Raw genomic sequence first — 22,410 nt, 5'->3', positions numbered from 1 at the left:
TGAGTTTTAGTAAGTTTAACGTCCAACCATAGTACGATCGAGGCAAGACCGAGAGGAGTTTATTGGTTCCCAACGTTAAGACCAGTTCCTCAACCTTGAGCGAAAGAGGGACCGCGAGGTTAGTGTGCACACCACACATACTAGTAGGAGCCAGTTTCGAGGCGGGAGTTACATTTCTCATGAGGAAAATACTAGAAGCATGCAATTGGAGATTGATCGTCTTCGCAGGAGGCTACACCACTAGTGACAGAGAAGGACTCCTTCAAATTCTAATCCCTCCTCTGATGATCATGGAGATGGTAGCTACAAGCCCAGGTCCAGGTCTCCTCCCAGAGAGTCTTTTTCGTACGGGGAGGACCGTCGTTATAAAAGGAGAAGTAAAAGTCTATCTCGCGAAAGTGCGAGCAATGATGCTATGAGTAGGGCTCTTAACCGGATCTCCAAATCATCGTTTATGCATAGAATTGAAGGGGGAAAGATTCCTCGGCGGTTTACTCAGCCAACATTCACCATGTATAATGGCAAGACGGACCCTGTGGAGCACGTTAGCCACTTTAACCAGCGAATGGCTATTCACTCCCAAAACCAAACCTTGATGTACAAAGTGTTCCTATCCAGTTTGGGGCCCATGACAATGAGATGGTTCGATGGTCTGAAGGAGGGTTCTATTAGCTCCTTTAAGGAGCTTACTAGGGCCTTTAGGGCTCATTTTGTGACTTACAGTAGGGTTCCTTGACCCTTGGATTCCTTACTGTCTATGACCATGTGAAAGAGGGAAATGTTCAACGAGATAGATGGGAACTTTGATGATGTGGCTATAAGGACTTTCAAGGTCAGCTTGCCTGCCGAGCATAATCTGAGAAAGTCTTTGACTAGGAAATCTGTTAGGAGCTTGCGTCAACTCATGGACCGGATTAATGAGTATAAGCAGGTCAAGAAGGACCAGCAATAGGGAAAGGGGAAAGCTAAAGTGGTCCCTCAGGATAGAAGGGACTTCAGGTCGAATAGGTATAATAACAACCAACCTCAGAGAGACTTTACGAGGCATTCCTGGTCTACCACTACTCAGGTACTCAGTACTATGTTCTGAGAGCCAGTACACCAAATCCTAAAGAAAATTAAGAACAAGTCGTACTTTCAATGGCCGAACAAGATGGGAAAAGGCCCCACGAATCGTAACCAAAGTCTTCACTACCAGTACCACAAGAGCGGAGGCACACCATTGAAGACTGCAAGATATTGTGGGGTCATTTTGAGCAATTGGTTAAAATTGGGAAGTTAAAGCAATTCCTGTATCAACCCAATGAGCATAGTAGTTAGGCAGGGTTAGGGGCTTAGAGAGACACTTCTATAAGACCCTTTTTAGATACAATTAAAGTCATTCTTGCTGCTTCAGAGAGAACTGGTTCTCAGCCATCCAGGGTGCTATCAATAGCTCAGCCATTTATCGAAGACCTACCTCCTGATTTTAGAGGAGTAGAGTGGAGGTCCGACCAACTTTAAGCTTCTCCGATGAGGATAAAGTTGGAATCTTGCAACCACACAATGATGCCCTGGTGGTTACTCTCAGGATAGGAGGGTATGATGTGAAGAGGGTGCTGATAGATTAAGGCAGTGGTGCAAAGATCATGTATCTTGACCTATTTAGGGGACTAAAGCTGAGGCCCAAGGATCTAACCTGCTATAACTCCCCTCTGATAGGGTTTGATGGGAAGATTGTCTTCCCGAGGGGTCAAATTAGACTACCTATTCAGGCAGAGTCAGAAGTCATGGAAGTGAATTTCATCGTAGTAGAAACCTACTCCCCCTATACTGCTATTGTGGTAAGACCTTGGCTTCATACCCTGGGAGCCATGTCTTCCACCCTTTACTTGAACGTGAAGTACCCATCAGGGGACCGGGTCGAGGAGCTAGTCGGAAGCCAGTCTGTGGCTAGGCAGTATTAGGTGGCCACAATTAGACATCAGGCTGGAGGTGAACCCTTAAGGACCGCCAAGCAGGATTTATAGCAATCAAGGATGCTGGTGTTGTCTACAGGGGATGTGGCAGAAGGGGCAAAATGCGAGCAACTAGAGAAAGTTATTATTGGCAACGATAAGGAAAAGTTCTTTCAGGTAGGAGCTTGGCTACCTCCTCGGAAGAGGCAATAGCTAATGGATTTTCTTAGGAAAAATATTGATGCATTTGCATGAAGCATCTACGATGCCCCTGGGGTAGATCCATATTTCATTTGCCACCATTTAGACGTCAATCCATCTGCCATCTCCAAGAAGCAACCACCTCGACACTCATATAGGGAACATTCTAATGCTGTCAAAGGGGAAGTACTCAAGCTCAAGTAGGTTGGGGCCATAAAGGAGGTATTCTACCCCGAGTGTATGGCCAACACAGTTGTGATAAAGAAGAAAACTAGGAAGTGGCAAATGTGTGTGGACTATATAGATTTAAATAAAGCTTGCCCAAGAGACCCTTTCCCCTTGCCTCGAATAGATTAATTAGTGGACGCTATTGTAGGCCATCCTCGGATGAGCTTTTTGGACGCCTTTCAGGGTTATCATCAGATACCGTTAGCTTTGGATGATCAGAAAAAAAAAAAAAAAAAAAAAAATGTTTTTCTTATACCCACTGAGAATTACCACTATAAAGTAATGTCTTTCGGATTGAAAAATGCAAGGCCTACCTACCAAAGGATGATGACCAGTATGTTTGAGCCTCAATTAGGCAAAAATATTGAGGTGTACATAGATGATATGGTGATAAAGAGTAAAGTAGAGTCCGAGCATATAAATGACCTTGGGAATATTTTCGAGATACTAAAGAAACACAAACTACGCCTTAATGCCACTTATTGTTCTTTTGGCATAGGCTCTGGCAAATTTCTAGGTTATATGGGAAATCGAAGTTGACCTTGATCAGATTAGAGCCATTAACGACCAGTAACCTCCTTGGAATTCCAAAGAGGTCCAAAAGTTAACAGGAATGACTACCGCTTTAAATCGATTCATTTCTCGATCAGTGGACAGGTGTAGGCCCTTTTTCCAGTTGTTGCATAAATGGAAAGGATTTGAATGGATGGAGGAGTGTTCCTTAGCCTTCCAACAGTTGAAGGAATATCTTTCCCAGCCACTTATTATGTCCAAGCCTGAGTAGGAGGAGATTTTATTCAATTACATCACTATAGCCTCGCATGCGATAAGTCTGGTACTAGTGCGGGATGACTATGGGGTGCAAAGACCAGTTTATTATGTGTGTAAATTATTACATGAGGCAGAGATTCGCTATTTACCATTAGAGAAGGCCATCTTGGCAGTAGTGCATACTACACGGAAGCTCCCACATTACTTCCAGGCTCACACTATTGTGGTTCTAACCCAACTCTCTCTCCTATCACTGCTTTGGAAAGCTAATTACACAGGGAGGGCTGCAAAATGGGCAACAATCCTAAGAGCCTTCGATATTAAATACATGCCTTGCACCTCTATAAAGGGCCAGGTCCTTGCCGATTTAGTGGCTGACTTTACCGAGCCTTCATTTGAAGAAAACGGTGAAAGGCCGAGCATGGATGGAAAATCAGTTAGGATGATCTCCTTGTAGTGACCTCTATCTTGAAAGGTGCATGTTGATAGTGCAGCAAACCAAAAGAGATCAGGAGTGGGGCTGGTTGTAGTGTCTCCTGAAAGGATCATCATTGAGAAATCCTTAAAATGTGCTTCTCAGTCACGAACAATGAGGCTAAGTACAGGGCTTTATTGGTGGAGATGGCTATGTTTCAGAAAATGGGAGGAAGAACAGTGGAGATGTTTTCGGATTCGAGGTTGGTTGTAGGCCAAGTAAAGGGAGAACTGGAAGTCAAGGATGTGAGGATGCAAGAGTACCTGAACCAGGCTAGGCTCTTGCAATCAAGATTTGACTCTTTTTCCTTACACCAAATCCCTAGAAGTAGAAATACGCATGTTGATTCTCTTGCCACTCTTACAATCTCCTCAGCGTAGAGTCTACCTCGGGTCATCTTGGTCGAGGATCTGTGCAACCCTACCGAGATGAAGAGGGAGAAGGTCTAAATTCATCAACTTAGAGACCTAGTTAGATGGATCCTATTGTCCTATTCCTTAAGGATGACATCTTGCCCGAGCAAAAAGGGGAGGCTGACAAAATGCAAAGAAATGCTCCCCAATTTTGGCTATCTGAGGACCAAAATTTGTACAAGCGCTCTTTTTCTAGGCTATATTTGCTATGCATCCATCCTGAAGCAGTGGAGTCGCTCTTAGAAGAGTTGAACGAAAGGATTTATGGAAATCATACAAGAGGTAGATCCTTGTCTCACCAAGCCCTTACTTAGGGATATTAGTGGCCCAATATGCAAAGAGAAGCACAAGAATACATGAAGAAGTGTGACCATTGTTAGAGATTTGCTCCCAACATTCATCAACCAAGGGGCATACTTAATCCTCTATCTAGTCCCTGACCTTTCGCTCAGTAGGGCTTGGACATTGTAGGGCCCTTCTCCAAAACAGCAGGAAACAGGAAATGGCTTTTGGTCGGCACTGATTACTTTACCAAGTGGGTTGAAACCAAGCCACTGGTGAACATTAGGGACTTGGATGCCAAAAGGTTTGTGTGGAAGAACATTGTCACTTGGTTTGGGATTCCTCATACCCTCATCTCAGACAACGGACTTTAGTTTGATAGCAAAACTTTTAGAAGATACTATTGTGAATTGGGTATCACAAATAGGTATTCCACTCCAACTTATCCCTAAGGGAATGGGTAAGCCGAAACTGTCAATAAGGTCATAGTGAACGAATTCAAGAAGAGGTTGGATGATGCAAAGGGCAAATGGGGGGATGAGCTTCCACATGTCCTCTAGATGTATCAGACTACCCCTCGTAGGTCGACGGGGGAAACCCCCTTTTCAATGACTTAGAGGGTTAAGGCTATGATTCTTCTAAAGACTAGATTCCCAATGCTACTAGAAAAGAGCCTAGATCTAATTGAGGAGCGGAGGGAAAGTGCCATGGTTCAATTAGCATACAATCAGCAAAAGCTCAAACAAGGGTATGATTCAAGTGTAAAGTTAAGGCCTTTGGCCCTGAGGACTTGGTATTGAGAAAGGTTGTAGGTACTACAAAAAACCCAACATGGGGGAAGTTAGGGCCCAATTAGGGAGGGTCATACCGTATCACTTCAGTAGCAGGCATAGGTGCATACTTCCTAGAAGATCTAGACGAAAAGTTGTACCACGACCTTGGAATGTAAATAACCTGTGAAGGTACTATTATTAATAAAAGGCAACTTTGCCATATTTTCATTTGTGACATTATGTGTTGCGTCAATTACCAATATGAATATTAACAAAACCTTGGTCATGTCTAACTCCTCGGACCACATACCTTGGGTAAATTAATATTTTTAATTAACTATATGAATATTAAATAGAACCTTGGTCATGTCTGGCTCCTCGGACCACATACCTTAGGTAAATTAATATTCCTGATTACTTGAGTGGATATTAAGCAGAACCTTAGCCATGCCTGGCCCCTTGGACCACATATCTTAGGTAAATTAATACTTCCCATTATTTCTCTAAGTATTAAACTGAACATTGGTCATGCCTAATCCCTCAGACCATATATCTTGGGTAAATTAATACTTCCCATTATTTCTTTAAGTATTAAACAAAACCTTGGTCATGTCTGGCTTCTCGGACCACATGCCGTGAGTAAATTAATACTTCCCATTATTTCTCTAAGTGCTAAACAGAACTTTGGTAATGTTGGGTCTCTCAGACCACATGCCTTGGGTAAATTAACACTTATAACCATACAAGCCTACTGTGGAATGGGGTGCTAGGTGAAATTCAAGGTGAGGTGGCCTTCTGGGATTATACACCCTGGATAGACATGAACTTCACTATCATTTGAGGTTAAGAAGAAAATCTAAAAGTGCACTTCATCCTTTAAGCTATTTACCTAAGGTACACAAAGTTTGTTTTTTGGGTTGAGTTACTAGGTGCCAAGGGCCATGGACAAGGTAAAGTTATCCAACTTCACTGCTAACTACATGAAAGGTAATAGTTGGACTATTAGTTGCCAGAGTAACTGTTAACTTTAGGGGTTAGAATATATCCTAATCAAGGTGATAGCCACTTTTCTCACTGTTTACATGAGAGTAATTTATTTGAATTAGCAAAAATTCATTACTATTAGCTTTTGTTAAAGTATGGGTATTCAGCCTTAGAAGCATCATCAATCTAAAATCTCAGTGAGGGGCAAAACAATAACTACAGTCAACCAAAGACAAATATTGCAAGAAAAACAAAGTCCTACAAAAGCAAAAGTCTATGTCTTTCCATTAATTAAGGAAGGAGTTACATCTCAAACATGACAAACTGCCATAACAAAGGAAAATTTCATATAAAAAAATAACAATAAGTAAAAGAAAAAGATCCTAAACTATGTCTTGGCTAGAAGAAGGTCATCTTTGCTGCCTAGCAGGAGACAGGAGGATTGATGGCCTTAGGATCAACTTCCTTGGATTTGGGATCAGACTCCTTTGCCTTGGGAGTAGCATCCTTGGCCTTGGAAGCGACATCCTTGAGCTTAAGGGTAGCCTCTGGACCCTTGGTCTCTAGCAGGGGATTGACCTCCTTGCCCTTGCCTTTATCCTCTAGCCAGGAACCACCCTAGCCAACCCCCTTACCCTTAGCCACCTCAGCCCCTTGGCCTTGGTCACCAGCCTTGCCAAGTCCTTTAGGAACCTCAACAGGAGGAAGAGAGGCCTAGGTGATAGAGGGCTACTCAAAGGAGGTTGGTGCAAGGGCAGCATTAGGAGGGAATGCAACTGGAACTTCACGGATGTTCGCAGGGTAGTAAATGTTCTCAACCTTCCTCCACTTGAAAGAAGCGAGGACTCCTGCCAGATTGAGCGCCTCTGCCCACACTTCCTTGCAATAGTCTCTGCAAACCTCCACCAGCTCCTCTGCCAAATGGACCTCAGTCTCCTGCACCCCAAGATCATAGGATGCCTGCTCCGAAGCCTTTGCCGCTTCCTTGGCCATCCGAGCAACCTCCTTGGCCTTCCCAAGCTCTACCTTCAAGTTCGAGAACTGCTACTTAGTTGTGGCCAGCTCTACTTTAGCATAGTGAAGCTTCTTATGTTGCTCCTCAACCTAGTCTTGGGCACTCTTGAGGCCGGCCTCAGTGCTCCTTCTCTCCCTTTCCCCCGCCGTATGCTTCATGGACAACTCCTGGTTTTTCTGCTCCACTGCACCCAGGGCCTTGCTGGTCTCAGCACAAAGGATAGCCTCAACCTTGGCTTCGTTGCGGGTGTCTTTCACCCACTCCTCAGCCATGAATACCTCTTGGACGGCCTGAGCAAAAAAAACAAGGGAATTCTATGTTTAAAAAATTTTAAAAAAAAAAATGGGAAAATGGCAACCTATCATGACAATCTAGCATAACAAGAAGCTTACCAAAGCTAAGTCCCTCTTCAAGGACAGAAAAGAATCCTATTGCCTCATGTTCTGCAGCGCAGCCATATCTTTGGGTAGTAGTAGGGGCTACTCTAGGGCCTTAGCCAAGTTATGGGTGTGCCCTTTCTAGAACTCCTTGATGGAGGAGCTCCATGGTATGGCTGCCCCCTCCAGCTCTAGTCGAGGATCCCACACTAGGGTAGGAGGGCGTACCTCGACCACGCTATGGTCCTCCTTGCTTTCAACCAAGGAGGCCATCCCCTGGCCCTTGGCCATCTTTTACTACTTGGGTTCCTTTTAGGAGACCACCTCCCCCTCCTTGGCCACCTCCTCTTTCCTTTTCTTCTTCAAGTTGGCCACGATGAATGGGTTAACTGTAGGAGGAGGAGGGGGGGAGAGAAGGAAGAGACTGGGACTTGAGGGAGTCCTTAAGCATCGACCCCTTAGCCCTATCCGCAAGGAGCTCACGCAAGCCCTTCTTCCTATTCAAGGCTATCTCCTCTCCTTCTTCCTTGGAGCTATTGTCTATGCGTGTGATGATGAGACCAAAGGTGCGAACACCTGAAAATCTATCGAGCTCGTCTTCTGAGTTCGGGACTTAAGTCACATGCTCTCCCTATTCCTCTCCCTCTCCCTTGAGATGGAACTGGTCTATCTCCACCTCAAGCGATAGGCGCAAAGAGGCTGTCTCTTCTCTTAGAACTGCCGCTTCGCAAGGAAAGCGATGAGCAGGTAGGTCAACTGACATGATGTCTTCTTGGGCCAGAAATCCAGGCACCGAGACGTCTATCCAAGCAAGCCGAGGATCACCAGCTCTGATCGCGTGCCCATGTCCTGAAACTTGTCAGATAGGGGCTAAAAGTTAAGGATGAGATAAATGACTCTTAGCTGTCTGTCCTTACTCACAAACACCTTGGACCTCAACACCTTATTGAGGTTGTGGACGTTGACAAGGTTAAGGTTGGGCGCAACATGCCTTTTATCTACAAAAATAGCCGAGAAGCAAAATGACGATTAGAACAATAAAGCCCTCCATCAAAAAGAAACGAAATACTAAAGGAAATGAGAGAGCAACAAAACTAAGGAACTAATGCCCATGTTAAAAGATCTAAACCTATGGTACCCCACCTAGCTCTCCCTCCTGGGTTAAGCAGTGAAGATCATCGTGCCATTCACCAGAGGCGATCAAGTAGTCATCGTTTATGCCCTTGTTAGTCTTGGGAAGACACGAGACAAGCCTAACCACTGAAGACCTAGACTTAAGGTAGTAGCCCAAGTTTGCCAACAGATGGCACTCGTACATCCAAACGACGTCGTGCTAAGTAAGGTTCAACCCCATTTGCTCATTGAGAATATCAACACTACCCAAAATCCTAAATAGGTTGGGCGTGCATTGGTGGGGGCACAGCCTATGGGTGATTAACTAGTCTCTAATTACACTACCTATAGGAAGCATCATTCCCCCTTTATGAAGGCGATCATGGGAATAACGACGTCCCCTTCATTCCTATGGGTGAGCCATTCAACCGGAGAGCAGTATCGTAAGGAAATGCCCCGAGAAATGTGGTACAAGGCCTAAACCCCTCCATAGCAGCAAGGGAATCTACTAGGTAGGCGAACCTACCCATTAGAGTAAACTAAAAAGAAGTGAAGGATATATTTGTGAAGAAGAAGTAAAAAGTAGATTGGCCGAGGAGAAAATAGCCTAAGGATAAAGAAACTTACAAAAATAAGGACAAGGGTCACTTCAGAAGCTTCTCAAAAGCTTGAAGATTTAAGAAGTCTTAAGAGTTTGGAGATTTAGGAAGTCTTCAAAGTTCAAAGATTTAGGAAGTCTTCAGAGTTCAAAGATTAGTAAAGTGAAAGAAATGAATCCCCCAGATGCCTTATATAAGAGGCGGAATTGGGTGGGAGTTATCCCGCCCAAAATTTGAGGAGAAATGCCAACCGTAGGATATCCATCTCACCGTAGGACGTGGGGAACAAAGCACCGCCTGGAGCATTCAATGAGACGTCGTGGACTCCGAAGTGCTAGAATTGTTGCGGGGCACGCGAAGTGACACTTTCACATGTGGAAGTCAAAGAAATGTGTGGAATTAATTATCCAAGGTCCAAACCCCACTTTTCTCCTCAAATGAGAGAAAAATGCCGGAGTTTTGAGGGGCAATTATGGGATATAGGAATTGAAATAAGGCATTTACACCACGGGTCATACCCATGGCCGAAGGGGCCACTATTGTGCCGAGGAGGTCACATGCTTGGATACTAAGGCCACATCAGTAGCATGTTACCAGAGGAGGTCATATTGTAGAGAAAGAGTTTCAGGGAGGGGGTTAGCCCTGACATGATTGAAGGAATGGTGGCTGCCACCACATTTAATGCATCCCACCAATCCTCCTGACTGCATTTATGTGGAGAATACCCCTAAACAGTGCTACCTTGGCTGCCCCAACTCATAAGGGGTTTGGGAAGATATCTAATGGGACAAGCACTCAAATAATGGCCTAGACAATCAACAAATGGAGGGCCAAGATCATTTAAAGTGAGTTATATAATATAAGAGACTCTCTAGGGAGAGAGGATCGAAAAATCTGTAGAGAATACACTATAGCAATAAGAACTAAAATTGTATCCAAGTCCAAAATAACTATATTCAAGAATCATTCTCCTCGAACTTCGCCAAGGAAGGATTTCCTTGCTTTGAACTTGTCTTTCTTTGCTTTCTTAATATCTTTGATCCACTGTGTATGTTGCCTAATCCATTGAAGCCTAGCTTTTAAGCCCATTCTCTACAAATTTATTGTGTTGGGCTCTTTGGACCTAGATCCTTCTATCCTTTGGGCTCAAGAACCAAAACGCTGCCTTTACAATAACATTTAAATATAAATAAGCACATTATAGTTAAATTATAAAAAAAAAAAAAAAAAAAAAAAAAGGAGGCCATGCATAGCCTCATCAACCCGAAAATAATATTTCTTACAAATGTTTTCCATAAAGTCGTGGCCTTGTCCATCCTACAATCTGCATCCCTTTATTACTCTCTCCTATCAAAAAAGTCATGCAACTATGGTCCCAACTATGGTTCCAAATAGAATCAAAAAACCATAATCCAAGAAGACTTATACAAGATAAAATTTGGTTCCAAATATGCTGGGTATTGGTTCTAGGATGAATTCATGACTGCTATTATCTATTTAGTGATATAAAAAAATGATTTTTTTTTTAAGTATAAGGACGAAAACAAAAATTCATGCAAACTATAAGGACATATCAAACAATATTTTAGCATATACTTTTATGTTTTAACATGGTAACAGAGTCACATTTCGATAACCGTCACTAGATTTCATGCTGCCACTATCAACCATCGCTTGGCTAAGTTGTTGACCACCTTTGACCGTCATTGGCCGCTATTGTCCAACAACATTCAATCATTGTTTTTACCCAAACATGAAAATTTTCAACTTCATTTTTTTTTCTTTTGTAGATTTCAATTTGCAAGTCTGTTTTCCTATTTGAAGATCCCAAGCCACATAGATAAACCCATCAATCATTCTTTTTTAGGTTTAATTTATGCAAAATTTGTCAACTCTCTCACGTGCTTCATTACAATCACATTTGTGTGAAAAAAGTTCCGTATCGTGCTTCATTACAGGCCACCAATGTGACTGTCCTTTAATCATAGCATCCACTATTTGGCCATTGGTGTGCCCTCTTGTAGGCCTTGTAGCCATCATCATCACTATTTGCTGTCATCTCTAGCATTTTGCACAAGTTATTTTACATTGTGACTAGCCTATTTTACAAATAATCTAGTCACTCATGGTCACATATTCACGAGCTTGGATTTCAATTTCAATGCATCTTCAGGTTTTTTCTTGAGTTTGAGAGATGATGTTGGTTGTAACATACATATTACATTTAGCATAAGTTCATATCCTTGATTTGTTAAAACCAAATAACATTATTTGTCATTGGGTTTACAATGGTGGTGATGGCAATGTTTTTCTAGTTGTTACAGTAGAGATTGGTTGTGGGACTTTTTTTTTGGTTGAAGTTATTATAATGGGTTGTATTCTAAAAATAAAATTTGGAATGTTGAATATATTGTAAAATAGTATGATATAATAAATAAAATTACTTTTTGGATAATAAAATAGTATATTTTTCACAATTTTGAATGTTAATACTATAATAGTGTGTCTCAGAGAAAGAATTAATTAGTACTTGCCCACTAGGTTAATTACTGTACCATGGTCAATGCCAACACATGCGGTAGTCCATTTGTACAAGATAATGTCCATAAATGATCTTTAAAGAAAACCAAATTTTTCAGGGAGGCAAAATTCATGGCCATAGAGAAGCTAACATCGAGTAGTGGAAATGACCGTCCAATTGGGTGAGTTAGTATATCTTTCCAGGGGGAGCAGGAGAGTGTGGGTATAAAACTGTTGGGATAGCAGCTCTATATATTATGTAACTATTTCCAGTCATTTCAACTAGGGGTGTCCACAGGTCGGTTTGGGTCGGGTTTGTGCCCAACCCGAGACCGACCCGCGAGACTCGGGTGGAGAACGTTCTGACCGCAGCCGACCGGCGAGAGAGTCGGATCGGAGCGGTCGGTTTTGCACCGGAAACACGGTCGGTTCGATTGAAACCATCCACGGTGGAAAATCCGGCCAAAATAGTTAATTTCAGGCCAAAATCATTAGATTTGGCGGAGATCTCACCAGATCTAGTGAGATCTCGCTAGATCCGGTGAGATTTCCACCAGATCTGGCTAAGATCTCACTAGATTCGATGACATCTCCCTAAATCCGACCTAAATCTCATAAAAATCTAAGGTATTCTGACCAAAAACTCGCCGAGAAATTCTTATTTCGCCGGATTTCGTTAAGGCTCCGGTAGGACTCGGTTTCTGGGCTTTGCAACCCGCCACCAACCACCGGAGCTCACGGATCGGTCGTGGATGGGTTAGTTCCGATCGGATCTGGTCGGTTGGATCGAGTCCGGTTCTAGCTGGACACCCCTAATTTCAACAACAACCAAAAAACAAAAAAAAAAAAATGGTGAATATAAATTATAGTACTCTTTATTTTCTTTATTTATATGCCCATTGAAACTATGGGCTATACAATGAGAGATAATTCTCTTCTCAATTTTACCAACAAGGCTAGTTGGCATTAATTATTTCCATCAAATCTAAACAAGCATAGGTACTTAAAAGATAAAAGAACACAAATGGTGCTCCTAGGCTCCTAGCAAGTGAGATTATCGCCTGGAGCAACACCAAGTTGGTTACAATATTGAGTGTAGTACTGGACACGGGCTTGGACAGCACCGGAGTTTCCACCATTGCATTCAATGGCACCATTGATGGCTCGAATGGTTGCACCAAAACCTTGGCTTACAACTGGACGAACATTGGTCATCCAAAACCACAAGGCGGTCTTAAAAGAAACAGTCACGTCTGTAGCAACAGTTTCAGGAGAGTTTAATAAGTCAATTCCAATGCTAGTTCCAGCTGCCCCGTAATTGTAATTCCATGTTAGCTGAAGTGGTCCACGGCCAAAGTATTTTTTGTTAGGGTTGCATGGATACTGTGTGTTGCTCTCGTCACAGTAGTCTTGTGAGGCACCATTGATCTCCTCTATGTAGCAAAAATCTGCCCAAAGATAAACATTAATTTTGTACTACCTTTCAGGTTAACTTTTGTATTTAATTGTGTGTGATGTATTATATATTATATTTTTTTAATTAATTAATTATAAAATGTAGAGAATGATGATTTGAACCATAGTTATTCTTTTAAAAGAAATCAAAAAAAAAAATACCACTTCTCTACAAGGATTTTGGTGTATACTATATATTATGCAATTCAATTATAACCTAAATGCAAAATAATTATTATCTAACTTATAACAAAATTATAAAAACATAACCAACAGAATATTATTGTAATTATTATTATAGATTAGATATAGTAATTAGTTACTTAATATGACATTAACTAAATTGGATATTGTGGGTGTTTTGTGGCATGCACCTTATTGTATTTGTCAGCATGCGTATGATATGTAACAAATTAATTAAAATATATGTTAGTATAGAGAAATATCTTACGTCCAGTCTCATGAGTAACATGAGCAAAGAAAGCTGCAATTTCACGCTTGGAATCATCTGCAGAACCGAGATTTCCAAATTGATTATACGAATTGAGCGCATCAAGAAAACCTGCTCTTGTGTAGAAGTTCTTCCCTGCACAGCTTGCATCAGTCTGATTAATTATCCCATTAAAGAAATCTTGGGTCACAATATCAGCTACAGATTGACCCTTCACATATCCAGGCACAAATCCGGCTAGGATTCCGACTAGAACAAGGATTAGTAGATTCTTTTTCACACTAAGTGCAACCATCTTGGGAAGTTTTGTATGTGGACAAAGAATGAAAAAGATAATGTGTGACGAAAAACAAGATTGGGCATTTGATATTTATAGTGCAATATGTGGTGCAAAAACTCTATAGATGGAGTTCTTACTTTCAATTTGATGATGGCGATTTCAAGATGGCGTATATGGTATGGGTCTTGCTGTTCAAATTTGACTTTGTTAACAGGACAAGTACCGGTCATTGTGCTGCTCTAGAATAAGGTAATTGTGCCTTTTTTTCTTTTCTTGTAGAGGCTGCTTATGACTGTTATACCAAAATTCTAATCATTATACAAGTAATGTTATACTGATGTGGAAAATTTTGCAACCAAAATTTCCAAATTGCATCCAAGAGTACTGGTTACTGGTTCAGCAAAAGATTGGTCATTTACATGTTCAATTTTTAAACCAAATGCTAAACTATGGAAAAAAAACTACACGAAATTAAATGTTTTGAACAAGCTATCCTAATCCTTAAGGTGTTGAAAATTTTTCAGTATAGTACATATCTAAGGCTTTCGTCTACTCTAGTCACTAGCCCGCCAAGTTAGTTGGCCTTGTTTGTACGTTAATTAATCAAGTTGCTTAAACATTCATGAACAATTAAGCAAGCCGTATAAAAAATTAATGAGAACTATGAGACTATTTCTTTTACTAGATGAATTTATCTTCTTTTTTGAAATATATTTCTTAATGAATGATTTGTTTAGCACTAGCAATAACCTAAGAGCATTCACATTGGGTCTTGTAAATGTCATATGTTAGTTCAATTTAGCTTCAGAGCTTCAAAACCCCCCATTACCCGGTCTTGCAAAGTGAATGTAGGATGGCATTGTAGCAAACTTGTATAAATTTTTATTATATTTTATTCTCTCTTTTCTCTCTCTATTTATTACTTTGTTGGATTATATTATTTTATTAAGTAATATATATAATTTAATGAGTTGAATAGAAAAATAAAAGTTGGGATGTTGGGTGTATTGTAAAATAGGATGATATAAATGATAAATTAGTTTTTCAGATATGGAAAAAGGGAATTTTTTGCAAAAACCAGATGTGAATGATCTAAGTAGACTTAAGGCTTAAGTATATGGCAAAATCACACCACACGTAGCCAGTGTACACAGTTTTTTCTATAAATTAAACTAGATAAATCTTCCACCACAACCAAAACTAAGATTAATTATAAAATTTAATCCATGACTTAGTCATATTAGTATATATATTACCAGTATCAAGTTGTTAAAATTATAGTTGTCGATCTTTATTAAGTTGAACTGGATCAGTTAATTTAACGGCTTTTGCTTTGATGGTTTCTTATTGCCTTCATGCAGATAACTCCTGCAAACTTCCTTGGACCAAAACATAGTTAAATTTATCTTCTTCTTTTTTTTTTTGAAAAGAATTTATCTTCTTTTTTAATGAATGAATTGAATGAATAATTTGTTTAGCACTAGCATTAAACTAAGTATGCTTAAGGCTGAAGTGTGTGGCAAAATCACACCACATTTAGCCAGTGTAAGCGGCTTTTTCTATAAATTAAACTAGATAAATCTTCTGCCACGATTTGCGCTTCCAAATTAAGGAAGCGATCCGATTTTGCAAGGTCAAGCATATCTGCTTTGACTCCCAATTAGTCCAACTTTCTAGGCTTCTAGCTTTGGAGTCTTGACAACTTGCCAAACCTAAACTCTTTTAATCTAGAAAGCTATTAAACTCCTTTCAGAGAAACATCCCTGGTGATGCACAGACTTAATAAATGCCTATAACTACCATAATTATAAAATTCATGCTTAGACAAATAATAATAATAATAATAATGATACACAAGATGGAAAAATCATATTCAGTTAAATTTTTATATGCATTACACCATAAATTAATGTGAAACTATTTTAGAAACCTCCATCCACTATGTTATTGAGTACTATTTAAGTTAGTTTATATTCATATGCATTCTTTCATAAAGTATTAAACAAGACTCACGTCAAGAACATCATAACTCAATTGATTCACATCTCTAATATTTCCAATGGAGATATTTAGGATTCAAAAATCCTCCTCTACCCTTTGTTGGAACAAGCTAGTAAGGATAAGGGGATAATGATTTTACAAGATATAAATAAAATGCAACATCATATGCACATTTAAATTCCTCAAAATTAACAGCAACAATGATTCCTCTCCTACTTCTATTAATCAATAGATTTAATTCGAATTTTGAAATAATTATAAAAGTTAATTATAAATAACCACATTATAGTTCAGATATAAAAAAAGAAAAAAGAAAGCCATGCATAGCCAATGAGTCCTAAGACTATCACCAGGAGATTTTTACATCAACCGCAAATAATGCCCCTTTCAAAGGTTTTCCATAAAGTCATGCAACCATACCGAAGAATTTTCACATTTCAATTCTCAAAAGTCCCTATTCTTGCTTCTATACTAAGGACATTAGCATTCGGAGATGCCAAAAAAAAAAAAAAAAAAAAACTTATTTTGCATCTTTAAACACTACTTTATCTATTCTACCAACTCATTTTACAATTTACTCTACATCTCAATTTTTATTTTTACATACAATCCAATAAAATAATATAAACTACCTAATAAAATAATAAAAAGTATAATTCTCTCTTTTTCCTCACTCACTTTTTCTCTTCACACACAACCTACACACACAAAAAAAAGACTTTGCGCAAATAATATAATTCTGAAAAAATACTAACATATAACATATTTAATTTTGTACCTATAGTAAGACAAAACACACAAAACAATTGTAATATAAAAAAGTTTCAATGGTGACAAATATCTTGAAGGGATGAGCAGGTTGTCATTTCAAATTTCCCAACATTGGCCCGAATTTGGACTAACATAACACTCCTAATGGAATATCAGTTTTGAATTACTAGTGCATGTAGTAAACTTAAACGTCTGAAGATTTTCGTTTAGCTCAAGTGTACAATGTGAAGTGTCAAGGGAACGGACCAGCACATATCTTGCAAATACAAGCCAAGAAAATAGTAAATAGTGATAATTATGTAACTTAGATAAAGGAAAATGCTCTACTAATTGAGTCAACTATTACTCATAAGGTAATTATTGAGTACTCTTGGATTATCATAAATATGTATTCTCCTCTCTCAGATAATTATGGATCTCACTAATTAAATTTATGATGGGTCACACAATTCATGTCAGTACGCATTTATAGTACTCCTAAAATATTCAATAATTTTCCTTATGATTACTCATAATGTACTAAATTTATTTTTTTCTTAATAAAGTTGCAAGCTAGAGGAAAATCATCTGCTAAATGAGTCAATTGTTGCGCATGATATACTGAATTTATCTTCTTCTTAATAAAGTTGCAAGCTTTTTCTTTTATAAATTTATAAAAAATATATAAAATAATAAAATAAATAAATAAAAAACATCTATCAACGACTAAATTTTTGCTTTGTAACTTATAGTACATTTTGGTAACATGCATTAACCCACGTAATTCACGCGGCGGCAAGACCTTAAATTTTTAAAGTCAGGAGGCCTCTTGACTTTAAACTAGTTTTCAACGACGTAAGTCCTAGAATAGTTATAAAGAAAGTAAGAAAGAAAAAGAACCAAATCATGACTGGTACTACTATTATTTGTTCTAGATTGTTGATAATAGCATTGCTATTTACTAGTATATTATTTATTAAATAATAAAGAAATAAAAAGCAGCCAGGTTGTGGTTGAAAAGTAAAAGGGGTCCTACCAGAGATTTTTGATTTTCCGGTCAATAAAAATTTCATGGAATGTAAAAATGTGAAGGGAAATGAAAGTAAAGAAAGAAAATGACAAATTATGGCAACTCATAAGGGTAATTCACAATTTATATCCTTTAAGACCTAATATCAAGGCGTGCAATGTGTACATTCCCTAATTAAATGGAGAGGAAGCTATAAAAAAAATTTGAAATAAATTAAATTAAATTAAATGGAGAGGATACTTTTTTTTGGGGAGAGGGGGGGTTGGGAGAGAGATATAAAAAGGAATCTAGGAGACCCACCCCAATTTTGTTTAAGGGCTTCCTCAAAGCCCAGTTCTGATGGACCCCAAGCAATCTTCTAGGCCAGACCTGGTCCGAAGGGTGCTCAATCCAAAAGCCACACCTTGCGGCAATCCAACCTCACCTTGCTGATAAAAGTAAATTGTATATCAATTATGTCCAAAAATGGATTAGTGTCAATTATGATTTTTCCTTCCCAATTATGTCCAAAAATGGATTAGTGTCAATTATGATTTTTCCTTCCCTCTTGTTTATTAATAAACAAGAAGGAAAAATCAAATTCAATTAAATTTTTATATGCATTGCACCATAAATTAACGTGAAACTATTTTAGAAGCTACCATCCACTATCTTATTTGAGTACTATTTAAGTTAGTTTATATTCATATGCATTCTTTTATAAATTATTAAACAAGACTCACATCAAGAACATTATAACTCAATTGATTGATATCTCTAATATTTCCAATGGATATATTTAGAATTCAAAAATTCCCCTCTACCCTTTCTTGGAGCAAGCTAGTAAGGATAAGGGAGATAAATGATTTTACATGATATAAATAAAATGCAACATCATATACACATTTAAATTCCTCAAAATTTTACAACAACAAATGATTCCTCTTCTAATTTTATTAATTGATTGATTTAATTCGAATTTTGAAATAATTATAAAAGTTAATTATAAATAACCACATTATAGCTAAAATAAAAATAAAAATAAAAAAACCATGCATAGCCAATGAGTCCTAAGGCTATCTCCAGGAGATTTTTAGTTCATCAACCCCAAATAATGCCTCTTTCAAAGGTTTTCCATAAAGTCATGGCCTTCTTCATCAAGTAATCTACATCCCTCTATTACTCTCTCTCATACCCAAAAAGTCATGCAACCATACTAAAGAATTTCCGCATTTCAATTCTCAAAAGTCCCTATTCCTGCTTCTATACTAAGAGCTTTAGCATCTGGAGATGCCAAAAAAAAAAACATATTTTGCGTCTTCAAACACTAATTTATCTATTATACTAATTCATTTTACAATTCACCCTATATTCCAGTTTTTATTTTTACATACAGCTCAATAAAATAATATAAACTACCTAATAAAATAATAAAAAGTATTATTCTTTCTTTTTTATTTTTCCATTCACTTTTTTACTTCACACACAACCACATTTTTTTTTTTTTTTTTTTTTTTTTTTTTTTTTTTGCAACTTAAGAACAATAAGATTGCGGGGCAAGACCTTGTATTTTGGCCATCCTGACTTTAAAAACTACTTGTCAATGACGTAAAGTCCTAAAATACGTATAAATAAAGAAAGAAAGAAAGAAAAGGAACCAAATCATGACTAGTGCTACTATTATTTATTCTAGATAGTTGATATTAGTTTTACTATTATTTACTACTATATTATGTTTAAATAATAAAGAAATAAAGAACTTTCTCAAAATAAATAAATAAAGTACAGCCAGGTTGTGGTTGAAAAATAAAAGGGATATCTAAGACTTTTCAAGCCCGTTTGGTACATGCATTTAAACAACAGTTTTTAGTTTTTAAACAACATTACACGTATTTTCGCGCATTTTTTCATCCACACATATTTCCAAAAAATACAAACAATGTTACTAGAACAACATTACCAAATGAGCCGTTCATTTTCGGGGTCATAAAAATTTCATGAAAGGAAAAAAGTGAAGGGAAAAGAAAGTAAAGAAAGAAAAGGACAAATTGAGGTAACTCATAACAACCGGTAATTCACAATTTATATCCTTTAAGACCTAATATCAAGACGTGCAATGTGTACATTCCTCAATTAATAGGAGAAGAAGCTATAAACAAAAATAAATTAAACTAGTTGCTAACCCGTGCGATGCACGGGTTTATATCTTCTTCGAGTAGTTTTTGTTATAGATGTGTGAATTCAAGCTAATAGAGCATGTTCTCAGTGTCCATAAATCTGCCAATAAGAAACATTACATACAAATCTCTGCACTGAAATAGATATAAACATGTAATATGATTTTAGCTAATACAAAGTTGGCGGATGAAAGTTGTGTGAGACGTTTATAGATTGAAAGAAAAGAAGAAGAAAGTTGATAGTAAATTTTGAATAGAATAGAACTTCTCTATTTGTGGTCTACTCTCATAAAAAAATAAAAATAATGAGAAAGTTGATATTACATTTTAAGCTTCTCTAACAAACTTATCATTAGCTCACACAGTAGAGAGCACATAATTATATTCCTAACCAAATACTTGCACAAAAACTATAAAATCTTACAAACCTCAAAGTTCATGAATACATTCTACATAAAAATTGACAAGTAAAAATTTTAGTTTAAAAGATTTTTTGTTTTAAATTCAATACTTACAATGGAGGAAGGAGGATGTTCTGACATAAAAAGCAAACAAAAACATACCCTTTAAACTATAGAAACTTATTACCACAAAAACGAATCATAAACATGCACATATTTTTGAAATCAAACTAAAGAATTAAAAAACATAGAATTAGACAAACTCATATGAAAAAAAAAAAAAAAAAAAAAAAAAACACATACCAAGTTCTTTGTAGCTGTAGATTTAGATTCTAATATTTGTAAAACACCACCTTTGGAAGGTTTAGATTTTGATGGTTGTAGAGAACCTTCAATTATCTACTCTCTATATACCAAATTATATGTGACATTAAGTGAGGAATATTATAAAATATCATTGTACCTAAAAGAAAAATTAGATTAAAACATTACTAATTCTCTTACTTGCTAGGTTGTGTTCCTAGGAAACCTGCAAAATCAAAAGGAAAACAAAAACAGAAAAATATGAAGAACCATCAAACAAATGAAAAGAGTTATTAATAACATATTTCATAATTTAAATCAAAATTCAAATCTACATAGATGCGTAATAAAAAAATCATAACCAAATACTTTCACAAAACTGAGCCAACAATACTACTATAACAAAACTGGCTTTGTACGTAATACAACTATAATAGAATTCTCTCTCATATTTTTTATTATTTTTTTAAACCACAGATTAGAAGAGTGTTGGTTTGTATTGTAGAATTCTAATTATAACAAACAATATCAATAATTTTTTTTACGCCCCCTCCAAACAAAATATTAGCTAATGTAGATACAAATTTAGGCAGACGACCTATCAAAAAAATAGGCAGACAAATTGTTATGTTTATGGATTGAAACACATATAGCAAATTTTTTTTTTTTTTTTTTTTTTTTTTTTTTTTTTTTTTTTTTTTTTTGGCTATGCAATGGCCTAATAATTAGAATTATACTATGTTTAAACTACCTCCAAAGTGTCCTCGGAGTAAGGACATCACCAAGACCAAAACTCTATATAGTGGGGGAACGAATAGCAAAGTTTGTTTTTTGGCTGTGCAATGGCCTAATAATTAGAATTATACTATGTTTAAACTACCTCCAAAGTGTCCTTGGAGTAAGGACATCACCACGACCAAAACTCTATATAGTGGGGGAACGAAAATAAAAAGAATTTAAAATAAAAAGAAAAAGAAAATAGTGATGATGTGGAAATTTGTGGGAGCATCAGAAGTTTCGATTTTATATATATATATATATATAGAGAGAGAGAGAGAGAGAGAGAGAGAGAGAGAGAGAGAGATTAAACTAAATGGGGAGGATAAAAAGGGATCTAGGAGGCCCAACCCAATGTCGTTTAAGGGCTTCCTAAAAGCCCAATTTTGATGGACCCCAAGTGATCTTTTAGGCCAAATCTTGTCCAAAGGGTGCTCAATCCAAAAGCCACGCCTATGTGGCAACCCAACCTCACCTTGCTAATGAAAGTAAATTGTATGTCAATTATGTCCAAAAACCGATTAGTATCTTAATTTGATAATAAAAAATAATTATCAAAAACAAATATTATAAATAAAAATTATTCTTAAAAAATTACAAATAAAATAAAATAAAAAAGGTAAGACTATGTCCCAAGCAAAAACATTCATATAAATTTAGTAATGTTGCTTCAAGAATCTTGCTTCAAGAAAATTTAGTAATGTTAGATTGACCGCAAATACTAAAGCTAGCACATGAGCTGGACAATATAATGGGCTTTTATATGCAGGTTTATTCGGCCTATATTTGGATTTAATTCTAATTATGAATAGTTATGTCATATGTGGGTAATTATTTTGTTAAAGTCATATCACATTAATGTCAGTAACTAACTTTTATAAACAGTAACTTACTCTTTGATAGAGTATATGCTCAAGAAAATGAAATAAATAAAAAATAAAATAAATAAATAAAAACTCTTTGATTGAGTTTATATGAAAGAAGTTTATAGAAAACTAACCTTAGAAACAGAGACTCCCTAAACTAGCCTTTTGAACAAATTTGAGTAAATTCAATGAACCAAAATAGGTTACCTAAAACTAGTAAAAAGTATGCAATAAAACGATATTGTATATATA

General features: G+C 37.2%; 1 protein-coding gene across 2 annotated transcripts in view; it reads right to left on the bottom strand.

Moving 5' to 3' along the window:
- The window catches only part of LOC126703632 (endochitinase EP3-like), a 54,827-nt gene extending 40,883 nt beyond the window's left edge, over positions 1 to 13,944 (bottom strand). The window contains exons 1-2 of one of the 2 annotated variants that reach the window (XM_050402656.1): positions 13,595 to 13,942; positions 12,542 to 13,136 (exon numbers count right to left, since the gene is read on the bottom strand). In XM_050402656.1, the coding sequence (XP_050258613.1) occupies positions 12,730 to 13,136; positions 13,595 to 13,889 (702 nt within the window). In that variant the 5' untranslated portion in view covers positions 13,890 to 13,942 and the 3' untranslated portion in view covers positions 12,542 to 12,729. Of the gene's footprint in view, positions 1 to 12,541; positions 13,137 to 13,594 lie in introns of those variants that run through there. The other variant, XM_050402657.1, reaches the window with a different exon arrangement.
- Positions 13,945 to 22,410: the final 8,466 nt, after the last annotated feature.

This window comes from Quercus robur, chromosome 10 (assembly GCF_932294415.1).
Source record: "Quercus robur chromosome 10, dhQueRobu3.1, whole genome shotgun sequence".
Classification (NCBI taxonomy): Eukaryota; Viridiplantae; Streptophyta; class Magnoliopsida; order Fagales; family Fagaceae; genus Quercus; species Quercus robur.
Note: the sequence above shows the minus strand (reverse complement) of the source record. Positions and strands in the feature narration are given on the sequence as shown.